The following is a 16,312-nucleotide window of genomic DNA, read 5'->3' on the forward strand; positions in this document are numbered from 1 at the left end:
GCTGGAATTCGGGTCTGTCGCACACGGAGCGTGCTTGTACCCAACCATTACACATCGTGGGTTAAGCAGCTGGACGAACTCTGCATATGTTGTTTGTAGGTTTTCAGTTTTTGTTTTCAAGAAAGCATCTCTCTTGAGAACATGCGAAAGCCAGTGTCGTTTTTCTAAACTCTCATCTCTTCCCTGTGCAGCAGCAAATGTCAGCTTAATGAACTCATTCATGAGGTTTTCAACAATTTCCGCTTCTGGGAATGGGTTTGTTCCTAATATCTGGCTTCATTTTTTCTGGAAGTCCTGACCTAAGAGGTCAATTTAGAGATTTATAATTTAGGGATTCATAAGCGGGCCGGGGGGAGGCCCAGTGAAACAAGTAGCACATTAATTTTTACCCCTAACACAGAGTTAGGGTAAATAAACTGATGTATCTTATTAAAATATTTGCAGAGTTCCCGAATTCATGCAGACACTAGAATGAACCTTAAGGAGTTGCAACATTTTATTAATAATTTTTTAATTGACATATAAAATTGTATCTGTTGAGCTGTAAGCCATCAGATGATACGTAAATGTTTGCCTCGACAACAAAATGCAATTAATAACAAAACAACTTGTCTCAAAAAATCTTAAGCACTAAATGAAACTCTTTGCTAACTCTCCACTAATTTGTTTGTTAGAAATTCCATTATACGCTAATCTTATTCTTCTCTGAAAAGGAGGTAATGCTATATGGATTGCTATCCCAACTTTCAGGGCTTAATTTAAAAAGTAGAAAAAGCTTCTAAGGGTTCTGAGGACTGTGAATAGCATGTGAAATTTTAAGGAAGAAAAAAAACCCCATCAACTTGTTTTTCCTTGCTTTTTGGTGCTCAGTCATTGGCCTTTCATTTAAATATTAGCATACCCAAGTATAGTTTAAATATAAAAAGCCTTTTAAAAAACATTTATAGGCTTGCAGCTTTTTTTAATCCTCACAATATTTCCATGATCTAGATGTCATGAGACAATGAAGCACAGAGGGACAGAGCCGTTTGTTCCAGTGGGTCAGCTGGTGGGCCGTGGAGCTGGGCTTCCACCCCGGGTCTCTAGCACACATACCCAGCACTCACTATGCTAGACTGCACATCCAGGAGTCCTCCAAACCAGTCGTGTGTGGTGTCGTCAGCAGTCTTCATCGAGTTAAAACTCACTTCCTTAGGGAAATTTGATTTTGGAAGAGTTATTTATACCAGCATTATTATTTTGTGCACATTCAATAACTATGCATTCATCCTGGTTCAGTGCTTGTTTTCTAGGGCTGTTGGAACAGATTACCACAACCCTGGTGGCTTAAAAGAACAGAAATGTATTATCTCACAGAGGTAGAGACCAGAAGTTCAATATCAAGATATTGGTGGGGCCATGCTCCCTTTGAAGGAGAGAATTAGGGGAGAATCCTTCTTTACCTCTTCAGCTTCTGGGAGCTCCAGGCATCACTTGGCTTATAGCTACATCACTCCAGTCTTTGTCTCGGTCTTCACAGTGACTTCTCTCTGAATCTCTCCTCTTCTGAACCTCCTCTCTCTTTATAAGAACACAAGCCTACTCTAAATCCAGGATAATCTCTTCTTGAGAACTTTAATTCAATTATATCTGCAAAGACCCAATTTTCCTATGTATCACATTCACAGGTACAGTGTGGTTAGGCTTTGGACGTATCTTTTTGAGGGTCACCATTCAACCTACAGGTATCAAATGCATAAAACGGCCAGCATTGTTAACCTCTACTGGAGGGTACTCAGTATCCCTGTGTATTGACTGCTAATAAATTTTCATTAGTATGTAATAGTATTTTGCTTATTATATAGTATGTTACATTTTCTCTTCTGGCTAGAGTTAATCGAATCCATTTGTTTTGCAGAAAACAATAGAACTTCGGATAGTCAATATGATGCTTTAATCACAAGTAATTTTGTCCCCATGTATAAAGCCTTTAAACGTAAGTATACATTTAGGTGATTAATTTAAAAATATCTCAGTGACTGTATGAACTTATAAACGAAACACATCTTTTTTTTTTTTCCAGTTAGTCTCTGATATTGAGCCATTATGTTTTAATGCTTTGAATTTAGAGTTAGGAAGGATTTCTGACATAGATTTTTTTTTCAACTTCAACTTTGGGTGCCTTGTGATTAGAACTTCAGTAATTTGTTTTTAATCCTAATTTAGTTCTAAATGGCTCTTCACATGCACAAAAATTTTTTACTGACCTTTACCATAAGTGAGTGAAAGGTGTTTGTCCCTGGAATCATAATTAATAAAGCAGTATGTATGTTCTGATCATAATTTGAATATCACTGTCCCAAAAGCACCTCAATACTAGGAAGGAATTTGGAAACATTTGTTACTGTAATGTTAAGTCTGCAACTGCCTCAGCAACAGGAAGTACCATCAATGTGACTTTTATTTATTTTTGTTACATGGACTATTTTGCAGAATTTACCAAATCACCCCTGACAATTATTGAAGCAGAATTTGACACTATTTAAATGTACTTCTCTATAACAGAAAATATTTCCATGTTCAGCAAAGGTAGATATTTTTAACATCTTATTCTATTATTTTTAGAAATGTGGGATTACTTCCACCGTGTTCTTCTTGTGAAACATGCCATGGAAAGAAATGGAGTAAATGTAGTTAGTGGGCCAGTATTTGATTATAATTATGATGGTCATTTTGATGCTCCAGATGAAATTACAGAGTAAGTAATTTGAAAACAAATGGGCTTTTTGATTTAGCAATAGGGTATCAAGAGGAGGGAATTTCCTCAGTACTCTAAATAAAAGCTTAGTATTCTAAATATTACACAATGTATTTACATAGAGTTGTTATCATTGACTATGTTCAACTAGTCTAAATACATTGCAAAAATTTTATATGGCAAAAATTTACACTGCTGGGCAAAGGAAAAATGTTGAGGAAAAGCTCAACAAAATGTATATTTAGAAAATTTCTAAACAAATGGGCATAGGGAAAATGTGATTTTGTAAAGGTTAAAGAGATAAAGACTCAGCTGTGCTATAAATAAATATAGAGCCTGTCCAGCAATTAATTTAAGAAAATCAAGTAGTTAGGATTCACAATATTGTCCAGTAGTGGATGATTCATACTATATCTCCCAGGGGAGGGTAGAGGCTTCCCCTAGAAACCTGTCTTATTAACCTGTATATCTTTGTACTAAACCTGGGCATAATACGTTGCTAAGAATTACTTCGAATGCAGCACACAGGAATAGAGAGGTTTAGTTTTACTCATGATTTCTCTTTATTATCAAAGTGTATGAAGGGCCAAACTAAACAGCTGTGCTATCTGAGCCTAGACTGTGTAAAGCAACAGTTTATACCTACACCTTTTGATGGAGTAACATTTATGACAACTCAGTGTGTGGCCTTTTCCCATTTCATTTGTCTTGTCCTTATTTCAGTGCTTATTAATCCTATATTCCACCATTTAATAATTCTAGCAAACACTTTGATAGCACCTTACTACATGCTAAGTACTTTCTAAACACGTACATTTCATTTAGTCCACAAAACATTCCTATATTAGATTTTGTTAGCCCCCATATAGAGATGGAGAAACTGAGGTACAGATAGCTTCAGTATCTGGTCTATATTCCACAGCGAATAAATGGGAAAGCCAGGATACAAACCATCTGAGTTCATGTAGAAATCCTAAATTCACAGTAATATCACTACTTACAGCAGTCATATTTCTTTTACTGGACTCAGCCTACCTTTATTTTGCACTTAAAACTTTTAAAAGTGCTTTCATGTTCATTATCTAAAACGAAACAAAGGACTGTCATATCAGTTACATGGATTTATCCCCATGTCCACCCTGTGAAGTTGGTTGTAGAGGTCACCTCCATGTTCAAGTTGAGGAAACTTACCAAGTCATAGAATGTGAGAGGATTAGCACCCACTCAGACATCTAGCAGAAGTGTTCAGCTAGAGTTGGAACTGGGGGTTCTTTGTTTCCAGTCCCTGCTCTATTGCAAATTGTCACTATGAAATATAAAGTTAACAAAACTAGGAAACACAAGAGGCATAATATCATGGTCTCCTTTTCTTTGTATTCTCATATTTTCCCGTAATGTTTTATGATGACCAAATTTAGACTTCTAGAAAGTTCTGTTCTGGCTCATGGAAGTGTAAAAATATGTGATGAGATTTTGTACTTTCTGTTCATTTACTTTCTTTGACTGTATTTTTTTACTTTAGCATGTCTTTTAAAAAATGTATAATGACATTTATAAGTTTCAGAAGCAAAAATGTAATAACACAAAATCTTTTCAATTGTGTTTTTAGATATGTAGGGAACACTAGCGTTCCCATCCCAACACACTACTTTGTGGTACTGACCAGTTGCAAAAATCAGAGCCACACCCCTGATGCCTGCCCTGGGGGACTGGATGTCCTACCCTTTATTATCCCTCACCGACCTACCAACGTGGAAAGCTGCCCAGTAAGTATGCTCGCAGAGTCCTCAGGACCTGTGAAAAATGAGCTTCTCCAAGCTTTCATAAAAGTGGCTTTGACTACAACATATTTTTTTAGTTGTTTCATGGGTAGAGTTGTACAAAATTACCTCATTTTCACACTTTTCCTTAGACTACTGATCTTTATGTAATTGATGTAAATTTAAATATGTATGTGCCTACATGAACATTGTTTATATGAGTATCTTACGTATTTTACACATACATGTTTTATTCACACTCACTCATAAGGAAAGGGGTGGTATCTTATTAATATTTTACCTCTTAACACAGAAGCTTGATGGTGCTACATCAATGTTGGCACTCAATTAATGTTTCCTGAATGAATATGTAAATATAAAAACTCTATCAGCTTGAAACATGAGGTCTGAAATCAATTACATATGCACAGACAATGAGTTAAAATAACACTTTTTTTAAAACATCGTGTGTTAGTCTACTTCAACATCTTTATTGGATCAAGGAAAATTGTGTGTAAATGGTTACTTAAACTTGCATAAATTTTTATAGGAAAAATATGTATTCTTGTAATTGGGTTTTATTAGTTATTCAACAAATATATTGAGTACCTGTTAAGTGCGTGGTACTGGGAAAAAACTTTTTAGAATGTACCAACGAAGAATACATTGTCTCTGCCCTCAAGGAGTTCATATATAACTTTGACATATAAATGAGATATATAAATGAAGTATAAATAAGGATAAATGAAATATAAACACATAAATGGGTGAATTGATAATATAAAAATTATTTTAAAAATGAGATGTCACAAAGTTGCTTTAATTGCTAAATCTAAAGTTGGGCTAATGGCTAAATAATACAACAATTGAAACACATTTGACTAGAATAATCTATAAAGGAGGTTATCTAAAATGAGGAGAGAATAAGGTTCAGCCCTGAAAATGGGCAGAATCTGATCAAATTGAGAGGACTGAGAAGAACTTTCAAAGGAGAAAAGATTTGGTAACTGGATGCAAAACAAGCCAAAGAAAAGAGCCAAAGAAAAAGGGAGACTTGAAGATGAATCAGAGATTTTAAATGTAGGTAATTAGGAAAAAAATAGAGGGAAGTTAGGAATGAGAATTATTTTGGCAGGTAGATAAGATAGTTAAGTTTAGGCATGTCCTTTGCAGAAATGGGTGTTCACATGGAAAATCCCACAGGCTAGTAGAGACTGGAAATTAAAGCTTAGGTTCTAGGTCAGATTGGAATTCATCTCTATTCTTTCAGGTGTTCAGCACATAACTGCCTTCACCATACTATGTATTATGGGAGATACACTGATAAAGTAGACATGAAGTCTGTCAAAAGCGGCTCACAGTCTAGTCCTTAGATGCCTAGTACAATAGAAGAAAGAAGAGATAAGTGGCATGAAGAGGGACAGATAGAGTTGCTGTAGGATTTCAAAGGAGAAATATTTCTTAGTAGGGAAGGTGACGTTCTAGAACTGGGTCTTGAAGGTAGGATTTGAACTTGAATGTTTGAATGGTCTTTCAGTGACTAAAGATGGAGGGCAAAGGTTAGAGGCTAAGCAGTGGCTCTCTCAGAGTCCTAGAGCGGGCAAGTATTTCCAGAAAAGGATAAGCCATCATTCTTCATGTATGCTTCCAATGGTAGAAGTGGTGACTAATTCACCGTGGTGCTAGTTACCACTGAATCAGAATTAAGTAGCACTTTATAGAAGGTTCTAGGTAGCTACTATGGATTGATTAAAATGGGTATGCAAAGAAGAAACTATTAACTACCCCTGGTCTAGGCTCTTCCTGCCTTTTGTCAGACCAGCCTAAGTAGCTTCATTGTCTCTTTTTACCTCCCCTTCGCCTCTGTATACCAACTTAGCTTAAACTTCAGATTTTTATTATGACATGCTTTCTCATCCCAAAACTTTATCTACCCTGAATGAAAAACAAAAACAAGCAAACAAAACCCTTCTAGCTTCTACTTAAGGCTCTTCACAATTTACCTTCAATTGGCCTTATAAACCCAAGTTGTGGGCCTGTAAAGTCCTTGAAACTATTTGATGCATCTTGAGTTTCCCTCCTCAACATCATTGCTCATGTTTTTCTTTCCTAGTATGCCCTTCTTTTCCATCTGCTAAAAATTCTACTTAGGCTTCAAGGTAAGGTACAAATGGTGTGAAGCCTCAGACATCCAAAGTAAAGATGATCTCAAAATTACTAGGGTATCGTCTCCATTGAAGAAGATACCAACACTACTGAATTGGACATTATCTAAGATTTCAAGGAATTTGCACTATAGTAAATTTATAAAGGTAATTAGGAGACATCAAAATATGATGAGTGTAAAGCAAACTTAAACCATGCTATGATTATGAGGGAGATTGTGGATAAGATGTGGCTGTCAGTTAGACAAGAGGGAAGGGAGAGGCAGAATGAGAAAGGGTCAAATGTAACTGAAAATTTAGGCATGACTGACTAGGAAATTTATGTGATAATCAACTTTTGGGAAGGATGGATTTGCTCTTGGTGGTCTTCAAACTCAGAAACCAGTTGAATACCTGGGAGGATATATGAGAAGCAGTATAGAATAGATCTTAAACACATGGATTTTGGAGTTGGACACCCTGTGTTCAGTTATTGACATTGCGTCTTTGGGTACATAACTGAATGTCTATCTCCTCAGTTGAAAACAAAAATTCACCTTCCCTTATAAAATTGCTGTGAGCATTAGAAAAGTTATTTCATATAAAACCCCAAGAATTCTCAATACATAGTAAGCAAATGGTGGCCATTTTAAAGAAGTCACATCTTTTATTTAAACATTCTACAGTCAATATAAAGTGAGATACCCAATAAGTACAGTACATATAAAACTATACCTAAAAATGTCTGAATCAGTCAGTATTTCCCTCAGCATTAGGAAAGGTAATTGTGTCTTGAGCACTCAGTGAAATAGTTGGCTTGTTTTAAGGGGAATGCTGTATGGAAACTGCACTTTCAAATATTCTAACCACTCAGTGCGGGAGGTACCCCCACTGTAAGAGATCTGAAGAAACTGACACCAGTTTAGAAATGATAGATTCACAACTCTTACCTCACACTTGTTCCAGGAGACTAGATTCATATAGCCTTATTTATTTTCTTCCTTCCCTATTTTTCCATATTTTCTGTCCTTCTTTTCACTTCTCTTTTTTTACTCTTAACTTTATATAGTTCAATTCCTGCCAGATAAAAGAGTATGTTGTCATGAGTCCAAGTGGCAATTATTACTGTGGCTTGTTCAAAAGATACTGGAAAATACAGGTATGGAACTTAGAAGAGAAACCAGAACTGTGGAGACAGATTTGGTATTAAATTATGGGAGTGAAATAAAGTTGCCAAAGGGAAGAAAGTGGAAAGAAGAGATCAAAAGATCAAACTGAGGAAAATGTCTATAGTTCCAGGATAGAAAACATCAGAAGCAGTTGAGGAAACAAAGTGTCAATGAACAAGTAAGAAGTTAGAAAAAAGGAAATTTTAGAAGCGTGGAGTGACCAAATAAGTGAAGGATCTTAAAAAAAAAAAAAAATCCACTCAAGTTATCCTTGCCAAAGCAATTCCATTAGTGTGGTAGCAGCAATAACCAGACTGTATGTGGTTAAGGGGAGAAAATAAGGAAGTAGTTAGAGTGGAAAAATACTGAAACTGATATTGTCTCAAAAACCTAACAAAGCGAGTAATATTTTAGGGGCATCTAATAGTTGTAACACATACACAGTTGACTCTTGAATGATATGGGGGTTAGAAATGCTGTCCCCCACACAGCTGCAAATCCATGTATAACTTTAAACCCCCTCGAAACCAAACTACCAATAGCTTACTATCGACTGAAAGCCTGGCAATACCATAAACAGTTGGTAAGCACTTATTTTCTCTGTATCATGTACTGCATTCTTACAATGAAGTAAGCCAGAGAAGTGAAGTTGTTTTTAAGAAAATCATAAGGGAAAGACCTTTGCAGTTCTGTACTGTATTTACTGAAACAAATCGGCATCTACATGGATCCTCACAGTGCAAGCCCAAGTTGTCCAAGGGTCGATGGTATTTAAATACAGCTCATAAGAACAGCATGGATGCAAGGCTGCTCTTCCGATGGAATGTGGTCGTACATTGTCTGTGGGTAGCTTCTGTTCACACTGGTCGGTGCAGGTGACCTTACCCTGTACCGAGTAGTCCCCCTGCCGAAATAGAGTTATGTGTTGTGCTTTATTAGGTTCATTGAATTGCAATTTCAAAAGAGAGTAGACCTTTTGAGTTGAGTAAACGTTTAGTTGGCAAGACACCAAGGAAGTCATGAGAGAGCAGAGCAATATAAATCAAGTGGGAGAGAGCTTTGTGAAAAACATAAGAAACATTAAATGCTGCTGAAATGGAAACTAGTAAAGTCAGGGAAAAACGAATTAATCAATTAGATTCCCATTGGCTATCTGAGCTCAAATTAATACAGTGTTTATTTATTTTAAAATTTTATTTATTTTAAAAAAATTAACATGCATCATTAGCCCTTAGGAGGTTAGGGGTACTTAGGGGGTTAGAGACAAGACGTAGTTCCCTCTTACACTTCCTCTAGCTCAAATAATAGCTTCCTATTTTAAGCCTGCATATTTAAAAAACAAGCTAACTACCACACTGAAGTCAAATGACAGGTTTTTTTTTTTTATGTTAACCAGAATATAGAACATCATAAATCAAATGACAGTTATCAGAACACACTCTTCTAATTAAACAAACTTTCAAATTTGCTTCCTTTTAAAAAAATGGAAATGAAAATTAACAAGACCATATGACTATCAGAAAACTGTTATATAAAAAATAAAAGATTATATAGAAATCCATGGCTCTAAATGATTGAATTGATTTTTATATAGTAAAACACCTATTAAAAATCAGATGGCCGGGGCACCTGGGTGGCTCAGTGGGTTAAAGCCTCTGCCTTCGGCTCAGGTCATGGTCCCAGGGTCCTGGGATTGAGCCCCTAATCGGGCTCTCTGCTCAGTGGGGAGCCTGCTTCCTCCTCTCTCTCTCTGCCTGCCTCTCTGCCTACTTGTGGTCTGTCAAATAAATAAATAAAAATCTTAAAAAAAAAAAAAAAGCAATTAAAAAAAAATCAGATGGCCAAGAAATGTCTGAAAAGATGCTTAGCTATAATGGTACTCAGGGTAATAATATCAAACAGAGATGGAACCTTTCACACTGATTTGGCAAGGATGTGGGGAAACAGTTATTATCTTCCACTGCCAATGCCAAGTGTAAATTGCTATGAGCAACTTGAGGAGTGCAAGGTTTGATACCTGGTAAAATTAAAGTTGCATGTACTCTATGATCCAACAAGCGCATGTGTAGATCTTAGAAAGTCATATTCTCAAATACAGGAGGTATGTGCCAAGTTGTTCATTACAGTATTATTTATAATGCCAAAAATACTATCAATATGGCAGTGGGAAAAAAAAAAAACCTGCTACCACAAACCACAGCTAAAAACAAAAGATTGAACTAGCTCTAGATATATCACTTTGGATATACTGCAAACGTACTGATTGAGAAAGTAACTATAGAATGCCACTTGTAATATCACTTATATAAATTTGAAAACTCGTAAGTCAGTGCTATGTATTGTATACTGATGTGCAGCAGGTTTAAAAACACAGACCGGATTCACGTGAACTCGTGATAATGCTCAGTGCTGAGTAGAACAACATCGGGAATTTAGCTTCATCTGTAAGATCTTATTTCTTTTCCATAAAGTAAATATTAAAATAGCTAAACTTTATGACTTTCTGGTGGCATTTGTTCTAATGTACTTCATACTTTTGTTTTCCTTATATTTTCAGAAACAACAAAATGTAGGTATATCAAATGAAGATTTAAGGCAATAAAAATCCCAGGAAAAAGGCAAACTTCTAAATCATAAAAGATCTTTCTGTTAATGAAAAATAATGCCCTGTGAAAAACAGTCTTTTGTTTCTCTTTTACAGGAATATAAGCCAGAAGCTGTTTGGATTGAAGAAAGATGGCAAGCCCACATTGCTCGGGTCCGTGATGTGGAACTTCTTACTGGACTGGACTTTTACCAGGAAAAATTACGGCCTGTCTCTGAAATTTTGCAACTAAAGACATATTTACCCACATTTGAAACCGTTATTTAACTTAATATATGAATAATTTCTGGCAGAACGTAAATGATTCTTCCCTGTTAAACAATCACAAAATAAAGTTTTCAATTTTCCTTAACTCCTTAAAAAGCCATGTGGCATAATTTCATTATTCCCTTCTTGCTTTTTCATCTCTATAATTGTGAATTTTATTTTGTAAGTCACATGTTTTTTTTTTTTTTTTGCACAGAGATTGTGCTGTGTGAGACCTGCCTTATTATATTTATAATCTTGAGCTATATTTTCATGCCCAGCATTAACTAAACAGAAGGGAGACCAAGAGAAGTGTCACTTTGGTGAACATTATACCGAGAACTGTTACATTGACAATTAGACAATATTTATTAAAAGAAGCACATTATCTCATTCAGTAATTTCACTTATAATAACTGTCAACAAATCTTTACAGTAGAAAAGACCAGGAAACAACCTAAAAGGCTGGTTGAACAAATTATGGAATTTGTTTAAACAAAGAATGGGATGGAATGCTATTCCAATACTGTGAAGAAAGAAGTAGACCTATATAGTGAAAGTATGTCTATTGTTAAACAGAGAAGGAGGTAAAATAGCAGGCTATTGTGTTTTAGGGGCCAGATGATAAATTGCCTTGGGCCATACAGTCCCTATTGCAACTACTTAGCTCTGCCATTACATCAAGGAAGTAGTCATAGATAATATGTAAAAGAAATTAGAGTGGCTGTGTTCAAATAAAACTTTATTTACAAAAAAAAAAAAAACCAAGCAAACAAACATGGAGGGCTAGATTTAGCTACAATAAATTTTATCAAGAAACAAACCATGGATGGGCTATCCTTTGTCAGCGCCTGATTTATATAATATCGCTGGGGTGGGGAGAGGTAGGAATTAATGGTAAGAAAGGGAGATATATTTTTAGTTTTGTGACCTTTGGCATTGTCTAAAATTTTAAAAAGTCACTTTGTGTCTATTTATCATTAATTTTTCAAAACTTATTAATCAAGGAGATCCTATACTTTCTGAGGGGCAATACCATTGATCAGATTTTTGGGTAGCTAGGCTAGCAATGTTCCAAATGATTCTCTGATATAAAGACCAGTTGATCCAGGGGACAAAGGCTTTGCTAGTGATGAAAAATCCTGTGACATTAAAAAAAAAAAAACAAAGTCATGGCTTAAAAAAAATAAACTATTTCTCTTAGGAGATCAAATGAAATGTGGCCATTAATTGCAACTAATGAAATGTTAGTTTAAATGCCACAGGGTTTTTGTTTTTGGTTTTTTTAGATATTTTCCCCACTTACAAGATTTAGTTTAAAAATGCATGCAGTGAAAACTGCACACACAAATGGAAAACCATTTCCAGTTACATGGCAGAAACATTAATACCCTGAATATAAACAGAATTCCTCCAATTCATGTTCCTCTGCACTGTCATAACCTGGAAATTAGATAAGATCACCTGAATTTAGACTCCACCATAAGGAGACAAATGGAGGATGGTTACACCCCTGAACTGAATTTAACTCTGAATGTCCTCATTGCTTCTGAATTTCTCTAAAGGTAACTAAATTGTTTTCTATTATCAGGTCAAATGGGCGTACAACATAGAAATACAAATTTCACTCAGAGAAAAATTAAAGTTACTTTTTCTTGTGTAGAGGTTGTGTGATACTATACCTTCCTTTTGTATAATCATTATGCTATTAAAAAGAAATACATAAGTATGAAATCATTTTGAGGGAAGGACACCAGTTACTTGGCAAACACGGAATTATCCTTGTCCTGAAATTGCTACTTTACAACTTTATATAGTTACTTTTTTTTTTTTTTTACAATGAGCTTGTTTTATTTTTTAAAAATCTGAAAATATAGACAATAATGTTAGTTGCATTTGAAAAATTGTGGTGCATAAATAATGAATCTTGGAACATTGAAAAAATTAAATATTTATTTAGAAAGAATTTCCAAGATATAGAAAGATTGCAAAATGGTATAAAGAACTCTTATAAAACCTTCACCCAGCTTTACCAATTGTTAATTTCCTAATTTTTTCCCCTGAACTTTGAGAGTACATGCTAGACCTCACACCCATTTCCCCCTGAAACTTAAATGTGTATTTCCTAAGATCAAGGACATTAAACTAATACAGCGGTAGCTGGAGGGCTTAATGTTGGTGAATCACACTATTTAATTTATAGGTCTAATTCAAGTTTTCTCATATTTTCTGTGATATCCTATATAATATTTTTGGCAATCCCAAACAGAATTGTTCATTGCATTGTTTTCTGTCCACTTTGGTTTCTTACAATGTACAACTGTTCCTCAGCCTTTACCAAATAATGTTGACATTTCTGATGAGTCCGGGTCATTTCTTTTGTAGACTATCCCTCAAATTGGGTTTTCTGATACTTCCTCGTAATCAGATTGATGTTTTTACATTTTTGGCAGGAACACGATATCGGTCGTGGTGTGTTCTCAGCTTCGTATCGGGAAGTACATGATGTTCAATTATGCCATGGTTACTTATGCCAAATTTGATCAGTTGGTTAGGTTGGTGTTCACCTGGCTTCCCTTCTGTAAGGGTAGTATTTTCCCATTTATAATTTGTAAGTTATCTGTGTGGGATACTTGAGACCCTATAAACTCCCTGGTTTTCATTAAATCACCCACTGTCTTTAGTATGCATTAATAATTCTTCTAAGATTTAATTCATTTATTGACAGCACAAGCAAGGGGAGGGGCAGGGAGAGGGAGAAGCAGACTCCCCACTGAACAGGGAACCCCATGCAGGGCTTGATCCCAGGACCCCTGAATCATGAGCTGAGCCAAAGGCAGATGCTTAACTGACTGAGCCACCCAAGTGCCCCTAACTACATTAATAATTCTTGCTGATTAAATTTTTATGATAACTGATAATTGCAGAAAGGTGATTTCTTAAACTGCCATTACTCCTCCTACATTTATTAGCATTTTACTGTAAGGAAAAGTTTTCCTTTATGTGTTTATTTGTTCATTATTTGTTATTTGTATAAACTCACTAATTCTTTTTATTCCAATGAATTAAAATACACTATAATTGTTACTTATTTTGGTACTCAAATTGCCCCAGATTTTGCCTATGGGAGCTCTTCTAAGTACACTGGGGTCTTTTGACATAGCCTCATCATTTTTAGGGCACTTTCTTACTTTCTGATATAAAAAAATGTTTAGGCTCATCTTATACTTTCTCTGTACTAACTCTGAAATCAACCATTCAAGGAGCCCTGATTCCATTTAGCGGGCACTGGTGCTATAATTACTTCTGGAATCTATGTCCCTTTAGTCAACAAAAGTACAATCTCTATCTACATCTTCTTGTCTAGGATCTCTCTATCTGTGTCTTTACTCATATTTACAACTATGTGTACAAAAAACCATGATTCCATTGCCTGGATATACTCAATCTATCCATTCACCTACGAAAGATAGCTTGTTTGCTTTTCAGCTTGGGCAATTATGAATAAAACTGCTATAATCTCCGTATATAGGTTTTTGTGTGGGCCTGGGTTTTCAGTTCCTTTGGGTAAATACCAAAGAGCATTATTGTTGGATCATATGGTAAGACTATGTTTAGTTTTTTTTTTTTAAGATTGTATTTATTTATTTATTTGAGAGAGATAGAGCATGAAAGTGGGGAGCAGAGGGGGAGGGAGAAGCAGACTCTGCATCGAATGGGGAGCTCAACACAGGGCTTGATCCCAGGACCCTGAGATCATGACCTGAACCTAAGACTGACATTTAACTCACTGAGCCACCCAGGCACCCATCTTTAGTTTTGTAAGAAGCTGCCAAACTGTCTTCCAAAGTGGCTCTACCATTTTGCGTTCCCACAACAAAAATGAAAGTTCTGTTGCTCCCCATCCTTACTAGCATTTGGTGTTGTCAGTGTTCTGGATTTTGGCCATTTCAATAAGTATGTAGTTGTATTTCATTATTATTTCAATTTGTATTTCTCAGATTATATATGATGTGGAGAACCTTCACATGCTTATTTGCTATGTTCTTTGGTGTAATGTCTGGTAAGGTCTTCAACCCATATTTTAATCAGATTGTTTTCTTATTGTTAAGTTTTAAGTGTTCTTTGTATATTTTGAATAAGTGTCCTTTATCAGATGTATCTTTTGCAAATATTTTCTCCTAGTCTGTGGCCTGTTTTCTAATTCTCTTGGTGCTGTGTTTTGTAGAGCAGTAGTGAAGTCCCGCTTATTAATCAATTCTTTTATGGATTGTGACTTTCATGTTGTATCTAAGTCATCACCAAATTCAAGATCATCTAAATTTTCTCCTATGTTACCTTCTAAGAGTTTTATAGTTTTACATTTTTAGGTAAATGATCTATTTAGAGTTAGTCTTTCATAAAGGGTGTAAGGTCTGTGTAGATTGATATTTCTGCATGTGGATGTCCACTTGTTCCAGGACTATTTATTGAAAAGATTATCTTTGCCCATTGTATAGCCTTTTCTCCTTTTTCAAAGATCAGCTGAATATATTTATGTGGGTCTAATTCTGGGCTCTTTGTTCTGTTTTATTGATCTATTCTTTCACCAATACCACTCTGTCTTGATTACTTCAGTTTTACAGTAAGTCTTGAAGTTAGGTAGCAACAAACATCCAACTCCGTTCTTCTCTTTCAATATCATACTGGCTCTTCTGAGACTTTTGCTTCTCTATAAACTTAGAATCAGTTTGTTGATATCCATAAAAGATTTTCTGGGATTTTGACTGAGATTTCACTGAATCTATAGAAAAGTAGAAGAACTAACATCCTAACAGTATTGAATTCTCCTATTCATGAACATGGAATATCTCTCCTTTATTTAATTATTTGTTTTATCCCCCACTTTTATAGTTTTCCTCATTTAGATTTTGTACATATTTTGTTAGATTTATACTTAAGTATGTCATTTTGGGGGTTGCTAATGTAAGTGGTATTGTGTTTCTAATTTCAAGTTCCACTTGTTCTTTGCAAGCATAAAGAAAAGTGATTGAGGGCAATCCCTTCGAGTCCCCTCCCTCCTTGGGAGCTTTGTACTATCACTTTGCTATTGCTCAATAAACTTTGCTTTGCTGCCCACCATTCTCTCCGGTCTACCTCTTCATTCTTTGAAGTGGTGTGACCAAGAACTGCAGGCACCAATGGGGAAAAAAATCCTGCAACATTTATGGTGGCTTGTCTGGGATATCCACCATCATTAAGGACAACTAACCAATAAAGGTCATCAAACTCCAAATGGTGGTAATTCAGATTGAGCCTTATGTGGAAGTCAAACCAGACATCTACAGGGGACCCCTTGTTGGATCTGGATGAGAGGAATGCTGACTACTGCCCCATCCAACACCCCTGACCAGCAGGAAGTAGCTACTATTGATGGTCGCCCTTCTTCCCTAAGAGCAGTTAGGGTTACTTCTTCAGAGTGGCAAATGATGAAGGAAACTTGGAAGGGAGTCAAGCAGTGACAAGAGGCCACCCCCTGCCCTAAGAGGAAACCACCCTCAAAGGGATTTTACACCACCCTGGAGGAAGCCCTCCCGTGACAAAAATCTGATTGGATGACAGGCACAGGGAGAGTTAATCAGTTTAAAACAGTCTGCCAACAAGCCTATAAA

At 35.8% G+C, this 16,312-nt stretch overlaps 1 protein-coding gene across 1 annotated transcript in view; it reads left to right on the forward strand.

Moving 5' to 3' along the window:
* Positions 1 to 10,778, forward strand: part of ENPP3 (ectonucleotide pyrophosphatase/phosphodiesterase 3) — a 72,474-nt gene extending 61,696 nt beyond the window's left edge. The window contains exons 22-25 of the mRNA XM_032843490.1: positions 1,898 to 1,975; positions 2,605 to 2,737; positions 4,347 to 4,503; positions 10,512 to 10,778. Coding sequence (XP_032699381.1) covers positions 1,898 to 1,975; positions 2,605 to 2,737; positions 4,347 to 4,503; positions 10,512 to 10,682 — 539 coding nt within the window. The 3' untranslated portion in view covers positions 10,683 to 10,778. The remainder of the gene's footprint in view (positions 1 to 1,897; positions 1,976 to 2,604; positions 2,738 to 4,346; positions 4,504 to 10,511) is intronic.
* Positions 10,779 to 16,312: the final 5,534 nt, after the last annotated feature.

The sequence above is a fragment of the Lontra canadensis genome, unplaced genomic scaffold (assembly GCF_010015895.1).
Source record: "Lontra canadensis isolate GAN:19392208 unplaced genomic scaffold, GSC_riverotter_1.0 scaffold141, whole genome shotgun sequence".
Lineage (NCBI taxonomy): Eukaryota > Metazoa > Chordata > Mammalia > Carnivora > Mustelidae > Lontra > Lontra canadensis.